We start from the raw sequence: 7,963 nt of genomic DNA on the forward strand, positions 1-7,963 counted from the left end.
CCCTCCCGGCCCCCCGACCGCCCGGACCGGCTCCCCCGAGCGAGCGCCCGCCGGCCGCCCCTCGCTCTGCCGCCCTCCCGCGTTGCACTTCTCTCTCCGGGCTCTTTGCAATTTGTTATTTCCTTACCTTTGTCTTCCTCGTTCAAGTCTCCCCTCCGCATCCTCTTTCCTCCTTCCACTATCTCTCTCGCGTCTCCTTATTTCTGTTTTATTTTCTGCCTCTTCCTCTTTTTCCTGCTAGCCCCTCAGCGCTTTGTCTTTCTTTTCAGTCTGCCTGTCCCCCTCCTTTCTGCGTGCGTCTCTCTGTTATTCATGGCTTTTAACTCTTTTTTTTTTGAATAAAAACTGAACTCTTTCTATTTTTCTTTTTTTATGACTCAACTTTGTTTCGTAAATTTTCCTCCACTTTCTTCTCTTTCGTTCTTGCCCTCTTCATTTCCTTTTCATCTTTCTTCTTTTGGGTTTTATGTTTTCTCTCCTTTTCTCAATTTCTTTTTCTCCCGCTGCCTCCCCCCTTTTCCGTGTCCCCTGACAATCTCACGCTCCTCTCCTTTCCTCCCGCCTCTCTGAGCTCACGGCCCTTCTGCCACCGCCTTTCTCTCGTCCTTCTTTGCTGTCCTCCCAGCCTCCCCTCGCCCTCTTCTGCTCCTGTGTCTAGCTGCGTGCGGGTCTCTGCAGCGGGGTCCCCAGGCTGGAGGGTCCCCAGGCTGGACGGGGGCACAGAATTTGGGCAGGATGCCCCCTTCCTCTCCACCCTAGAGTCCAAGCTAGAAGCCTGGAACTCACCCCGCCAGAGCTCCCTCCACCCGCTCTTTGCCCGGATCCTGCCAACCCTCTTTGCTTGGGCCCCATGGCAGCAGGGGCAGGAGATCTGGCGGGCGGGTCCGTGTAGACGCAGCAGGAGGCTCACCTTCCATGTCCCTGGTGACGGTGCTGAAGTGCATCCTGGCCGGGGATCCCAGCAGCCTGCGAAGCTTCGCCGGGTCGGAGAACCTGGGGCCCAGGCGAGCGGTGTGCTCTGCGGCCTCTGCTGCAACCAGAGAGGCAATGCTGAACGCGCTGGCCCGGGGAGACAGCGGGCTCCGTGCGTCCATAGGCGCCCGGCGGCCTGACCGGCGCCGCCTCCGACTGCGTGCACCCGGCCCCACCGAGGCCAGCCCAGCCCTCGGGCCCCGGGGGCGGGGGCCTGCGGTGCCACTCACAGCCGCCGGCCCTGGGCCCAGGGGATTATGGTGTCACGGCCCCCCACTCCGGGCGGGTGGCAGCCGAGGGGCCCTGATGGGTTGAGAGCCCCGGGGGTGTGGGCCCTCCTGCTTTTCAAGGTCCGGGCCCCTTGCCTCTGCTCCCAGGGGCCTCCATGACCAGCACCCCTTGGACATCCCGCTGCTCCCCGAGGCCTGGGTTCCCTCTGTACAGCGAAGCCATCAGCTTCCCCAGCCCCCAAGGGGAGGTGGGGACGCTGGGAGCGCCCAGCCCCAACCCGCAGCAGTGGGGCACCGGCCCTGCCCCTGCCCTCAGCTCCTCCCGCCTCCTCTTCCCCGGCTGCCCCTGCACCTGGGTGAGGAGAGGGCAGTCCGGGCTCCGGCACTGGCCACAGGCGGACAGCCCCAGGGCCACGGCGTCGTCCTTTCCTCGGTGCTCAGGGACAGGACCCAGCCCAGCAAGCGGCCCCCAGCCCTCTTCGGTCGGCTCACTGTCGTGGCTGGGGACCCCGAGCAGAGGGACACCGCCCAGGCCAAGCAGCCCGGGAGCCCGAGCGTCACGCGCACCCGCGCGCACCGCCCGCCTCTGGCCAGGACGCTTATACATCCGGAGGGTGGGCAGTGCCCGCTCCTCCGACCTCCCCACGCACCGGCCGGGTGCAGGGAGGGCCGGGGGCGGGGCCTGGACTGGCCGAGGGAGCCGAGGACACGTCGGAGGAATTCAGGCCGCCGGCCGGGTCGTATGCTGCCCCTCGCTCACCACCCACCCACAGCCAGCCTGCCCGCCTGGGAAGGCCCTGCTGCCCAGTTGGGCCTTCAGGGCCAGGCATCCCGGACGCTAAGACCTGACTTGGCCTGCGCTTCCGCGCACCTACTGCCTCTGAGGCCTCTCTGCCCAGTTCAGGGCATCCATGGCCTTCCAGTCCAGAGTCTCCCCAGCAGGGCGCCAGGCCTCCCTGCTCCCAGGATCCTCTCTGGCCCTGCACTGAGGCTCTCGCAGTCAGGCCTCCATTTCCAAGGCCTCTGTTGCTTTGCCTGCGCTTGCCTGGATGGGGGTGGAAGGCAGCAGTCTCTCTCAGGGTTTTTACAGTCCCAGGGCCTCAGATCCCAGGCTGGAGGGGATGCTGGCTCTGAGGCAGGAAGGCCCAGAAACTGGGGACCTGGGAGTGGGCACCAGCGGGAAACGCCTGGCTCCCGGGCCTGAGGTCCAGGAAAGATACAAGGCTGGAGTCAAGTCGGTGAGCTTGTGGGCCCTGCTGTGTGACTGGGGTGGGTGCGTGTGACCTCAAGTACAGTGAGCCCCGCCCCACCCCCTAGGCTGTGGCTGCAGCTTTGTGAACCATGCCAGAAAAGGGAAGCTGTTGCCAGGGTGTGCCCCCCACCGTGAGTAGCCATGTGGGGCTGTGACAGTGACAGTGATCTGTGGGGCCCAGGAGCAAGTCCAGGGAGTGGTGTGATGCACCAGGCCTCCAGGACCCCAGGTGGAGATGCTCCTGGTGGAGGGAGAGCCTGGCTGGCAGGGGAGTTGGTGGGGGCAGGTCGTGGTGGTGCTGCAGGAGGGGAGCCCGTACTGAGAGTCTGCACCTAGAGAGGCGTGCAGGGCAGTCACCATGGGTACCTCTTGCTGGTGGTCTGCATCCAACCTTCAGGTGGGTGCGTGCGTTGCATGTGGTTGTATGCCATCTGGGATGTGTGCTGTCCTGGCATGTGGGGGTGCCCATGGTTGTGTCCTGTGCAGCTGGGGAGCCTTCCTTGTATACCTGGGCGAACACCTGAAGACAGTGGGCAGGTGCCCAGTCTGAGGCAGACACCAATGTTGAGAAAGGAGAAATGAAAGTGAAAAACCGTGGGGCTTCTGGAGTCACAAGGTCAGCCTCCTGGGGCACTGTCCTGAGGTCCCTGGCCCTCGGAGTCTGAGGTGGTAGACAGGAGACGGGGTCCTCCCAGCCCCTCATTAACCCCTTCATGCCTGAGCTAGGATCTGGGAGGCCAGGCTAGGTGGGGAAAAGCGCGGGAGCAGAAAGGACGCTGTGGCGTGGGCCAGTGGGCCAATTCTGGTCGAGAGAGCGCTGGAGGAGGTCAGGGCCCCCCCTACGCCGCTCCGCCTGGGACTGGCAACCCTGCTTCCCCAGCTGCAGCTACTCACCCGAGCAATTGCAGACCCCGAACCCCTCTGTCAACGCCCGGTCCCTGCTGGAATACAACTGCAGGGGCCCAAAGAGGCCCAAACGCTGCGGAGTCACCGCCTCCCGCGCCTCCGGCCTGAGCTCCTCGGACCCTCCCTCCGTCCCTCCCGGGGCGATACGCCGCTCTCCTCACCGCCCGCCGCCACCCCACCCACAGTGCCCCCACCGCCCAGACGGAGCTCGCGCCCTCTGGCTCCGCGACGCCCCACACACCACGTCCGCGCGCGCCGCCGCCTGCGGGAAGTCCTCATCCCTCACCTGGAGCGGCCACGGCTCCCTTCCGCCTCGCTCCCCCTGCCGGCCGCACCTCCGGGCGCGCGAGGTAGGAGGCCTGGCTGGGCGCCGGCCCGAGCGGGCCGGAAGGGCTGGGCGCTGCCGCGGGTCGTGCGCTGCTCGGGCTCTGCCTCCTTAGGGCGCGGCGTGCCCCTCCGCCTGGGACGTGGGCTGAAGACAAGACCCGCATTTCGCTGTGCCGCTTGGCAGCGAAGGGGGAACTAGGATGAGACCACTTTACAGGTCCTAAAACCGAGGCTCGGCTTTGACTGGCCTCCGCGAGGTACGGGGACCAGAAGTCTAGCTGAGAACAGGAGGCGGCAGGGGCGGGATGGAGCCGAGGCAGCCGCCCGTCCTGGGTGCAGATCGGGCTGCAGCCTTTGCTTCTCTCTGCGGGCCCTGCGCTGGGTCCCACGTGGGCACTGGGAGGCATCCCAGCGCTCCCCCTGGCACCTTGCATTCGGAGGCTCACTCATCCCCCGCCCCAGCATCTTCAGAGTTTTGCCTGAAGCAAGCGCTGTTTCGGAGGTTTTCTCCCCAGCGTGCAGAAGGAGGCCCCTGGAGAGTCTGGCTGCACTGCTGCACCCAGCTCCGCCTCCCCGGAGCGCACGTGGCTTCCTCAGGGCAGCTCTCAAGACTGGAGCGCTCACAGCTTTGGGGGGGACCCCACTCCTCACTCTTCCGCCACCATAAAGGCACTTCGACAGCGCCATGCCCAGCGTTCAGAATTCACTCTGGGCCTCTCTGTTCCCACCCTTGGAAGGACCTTCGTGCCCTTGTGCATCTCTGGTGGGCGCCAAGCCCACCGATTGTTGTGCTCAGGTGCTCCGCGAGAGAAGGTGGGGCACCACCCACTCCCCCAGCCTGGGTCTCCCACTACCTGGGGCACAGGCGCACACAGATGGATCTGAGCGGGCGGCTGGAGGATGTGAGTGCGCAGAGCCCTGGGGACCCTGTCCCCCAGGAACTAGAGCACCGAGTGGGGCAGAGCCATCTCCCCGACCCGGGGTTCAGAAAGAGAGGGACTGGGCTTTTCTTGACCCGGTTCATTCGTTTCAGAATTGATTCACCGGGAACTGCCTCCAGGGCCTGCCTAGACGGGCCTCGGTGCTCTCGCAGGCAGGCCCCGCACCGGGAGCGGCCTGTGCCCTGCCTTTCTGCCGCCAGCAGCCGCTCCTCCCCGGCCCCGCGGCCCGGGTGGCTGGGCCCCTGGGGGCCAAGCCTTGGCAGGAGGCGTGAGGGGGCGAACTTCGCTGGAGCCGGGAGAGGCAGGTGCGCAGGGCAGCTCCGTTCTCCCTTCACAGCTCCATTCCTCCTCTCCGCTCCCCGCCCATAGTGGGCGCCTCGCGCAGGACCTCGGCCCCTGGGTGCGTCTCATCTGCCTCCATCCAACGAAAGCACTTGGCCCGCAATGCCGACGAACGCGGCTTTCTGGGTGGCCCGCTTGGGCGTGAATGGGCAGCGACCCTGAGCCCCCGAGGTGGGCGGGTGGGGCCGCTGTGGGGTGGCCTCCCTCCCCGGGCCCCTGGCTGGGGAGCCGAAGAGGATTCATGGGCTCCACCCATGAGGCGGGGAGGAACGGGCGCTGTCCGCGCCGCTGGCTCTTGCGCGCCCAGCTCCTGGCCCCACTGGCTCCAGCGCGGTCTGCGCGATCCACCGTGGGTTTGCAGACCCTTGGGCCGTGCAGGGGGTTGCGGGGGGGGGCGGTGCTGGGCTGGGACCAGGGCCTGTGGGAGCTGGTAGTGAGGCTGCATCCGTCCCGGGCAGGGGCTGTTTCCCTGCCCCGACCCCGCTGGCCTGGTCTCTTGTGACACCGCCTGCAGGTTGAAGGAGGCGACTCCGTCTCCCCAGCCTGGGGGCTCCATGCACCTGGACTGGCAGTGGCTCTGTTGGCCCCCTAACTGCTCCCAGGCCCTTCCCTCGGGGTGCCCCCAACTGAAGCACAAGTCCCTGCGAGCCCACCCAGGCCTCTTCCTTGGTGGTGGGTTCTTACCCCAAACTCTGGTGGGGGACCCTGTGCTGGGCCCTGAGCCCCGAGTGCATAGTGGGGTTCATGTGAGGGGAACTGAGGACTGTGAGGCGGCGCCAGGCAGAACCCATGGAGTTCTTGGCAAGGGCTGGGGACCAGAAACAGCCTGGCGTGTGCTCTTTGGTGGCTTGGAGATGACGCTGGGTAGGTGAGCTGAGCCATGCCCAGGGAAGGGGCTGGCGCCCTCGCCCCTTCTGTGGCATCACCTGGGACTCTTCCTGGTCCCCAGTGCCACCTGCCTCCTGATCCAAGGGTCTGGACCCCCGGGGGCTGATGACTGCAGATTGAACAAAGGGCAACTGAGGGGGCAGACATGGACACTGGAGGGTGTCACCTGAGGGCTGACAGAGAAGGCCGCACAGAGGCACACACTGCTGTGACACCAGCCCCTCAGAGCCGGGAGGGATGGGCCAGGGTCTGCACAGCCATGCACAGCTGGGTGCAGCCTCCCATCTGCCCCGGGCCTGGCTGTACTCCCCTCACTGAGGGTGCTGTCTTCTGGTTCTAGTGCCCGGGAGGACAGATGGGGGGAGACAGTAAGGGGATGGCCGGACCGGATGGGGCTGTCGGTCGGGCCTGGGTGATAGCACCCCCTACCCCCCGCAGGGCACCAGGGCCCCCTGCAGGCTGGAAGTTCCCACAGCTCTAGAACAAACAAACAGACGGCCCAACACACAGCCTGGCCCTGGGCCCCTCTCCAATTTCTCAGCCTGTTGATTTAGCTGCCCACTTGGTGGGAGGACCCAGCCACATGGGGAGCCGGCTGTCCATCTGTCTGTCCATCTACTGGCCACACTGGCCCCTCCACCCCAGGTGCTGTCAGGCAGAGGTGGGGCTCAGAGACCCAGGTGACGTAGATTTAGGCCGCCCACAGCTTCCCCTCTGTGGTCAGGACAGGGGGAGCCACACTCTCCAGGGAAAGGGATAAGCCCTCAAAGCCCCTGGGTGTGTTGGCTGAGGGTGAGAGGCCAGAAGCTGGACACCTGCAGACACTCTTCTCAGGTTTCTCTGGCTGGCAGGGGACACTGACTGGGTACACACACAACCGTGAGCAAGGGCACGAGTGTAACATGCATGTACACGCCACACACATACGTGAACGTACCCACAGACACACGTGCGCACACACCTGTGAAGCGCACCATACACACGTACACACGCACACACCAACATGGGCCAGAGCGCACATACAGGCACGTGCAGAACACATACACAGATACGCATGTGTGTGCATGTGCATCCGCTGCAGTGAACCCTGTAGCAAGTCATCAATGTCGAGGACTCTCACCTCAGTAACTCATCCTTACTTGGCTTGGACGAGGTCCATGTGGAGCCTTGGGCACTGCACAATGAAGATCAAAATGTTTCAGTCTGCTCTTGTGGGGTTATTTCCTGAGAGTGACACCCTCAAACGATGCCCCTGGGGGAAGGTCCGATGGCCAGGACGATGCCCTGGACGTTGGGGACAGGAAGAGTCTGCCATAACAGTTCACTCAGTGGGGACCCTTCTGGGTAGATCCCCTGGGAGGTCAGTCTCCATCCAGCCCTGAGTCGGGCTTGGTGGGTAAGATGAGCAAGGAAGCTCTGGGAAGGAAGACACGGGGGCAGGGCCAGAGGCATGAGCAATGACTGCCAAGCTGGGGACTCCTGCACCTTTGTCAACGGGGCCTCGCCAGGGCAAGCTCCCCACAATCAAAGGATGTATCGTGTCTCCTCTTCAAGATACAGCAGTTTTAATAACCGAATATATCACACTTGGAATTTCCATTCAATGCTTGATTCGGTTAGCAATTTAAATTCAAGTTGTCGGGGCTTCCCTGGTGGCGCAGTGGTTGAGAATCTGCCTGCCGATGCAGGGGACACGGGTTCGAGCCCTGGTCTGGGAAGATCCCACATGCCGCGAAGCCACTAGGCCCGTGAGCCACAGCTACTGAGCCTGCGTGTCTGGAGCTTGTGCTGCACGGCAAGAGAGACCGCGATAGTGAGAGGCCCGCGTACCGCAATGAAGAGTGGCCCCTGCTCGCCGCAACTAGAGAAAGCCGTTGCACAGAAACGAAGACCCAACACAGCCAAAAATAAATAAATAAATTAATTAATTAATTAAAAAAAATATATCCTAGTACATTGAGGAATTGTGTTTCCCCCTTTAATTTTTGTCAATTTTTGCTTCATGCACAGAAACGAAGACCCAACACAGCCAAAAATAAATAAATAAATTAATTAATTAATTTTTTAAAAAAAGATGCCTCTCTTTAGATATCTATTAAAAAAAA

General features: G+C 63.2%; 1 protein-coding gene across 3 annotated transcripts in view; it reads left to right on the forward strand.

Annotated features, from left to right (window-relative positions):
• GNB1L (G protein subunit beta 1 like) overlaps positions 1-7,749 on the forward strand; it is a 51,635-nt gene extending 43,886 nt beyond the window's left edge. Inside the window, exons 1-2 of one of the 3 annotated variants that reach the window (XM_055080414.1) lie at positions 20-4,933; positions 7,547-7,627. In XM_055080414.1, coding sequence (XP_054936389.1) covers positions 3,993-4,933; positions 7,547-7,610 — 1,005 coding nt within the window. In that variant the 5' untranslated portion in view covers positions 20-3,992 and the 3' untranslated portion in view covers positions 7,611-7,627. Of the gene's footprint in view, positions 1-19 lie in introns of those variants that run through there. The other 2 variants (XM_055080415.1, XM_055080413.1) reach the window with 2 other exon arrangements.
• Positions 7,750-7,963: the final 214 nt, after the last annotated feature.

This window comes from Physeter macrocephalus, chromosome 19, assembly GCF_002837175.3.
Source record: "Physeter macrocephalus isolate SW-GA chromosome 19, ASM283717v5, whole genome shotgun sequence".
Classification (NCBI taxonomy): Eukaryota; Metazoa; Chordata; class Mammalia; order Artiodactyla; family Physeteridae; genus Physeter; species Physeter macrocephalus.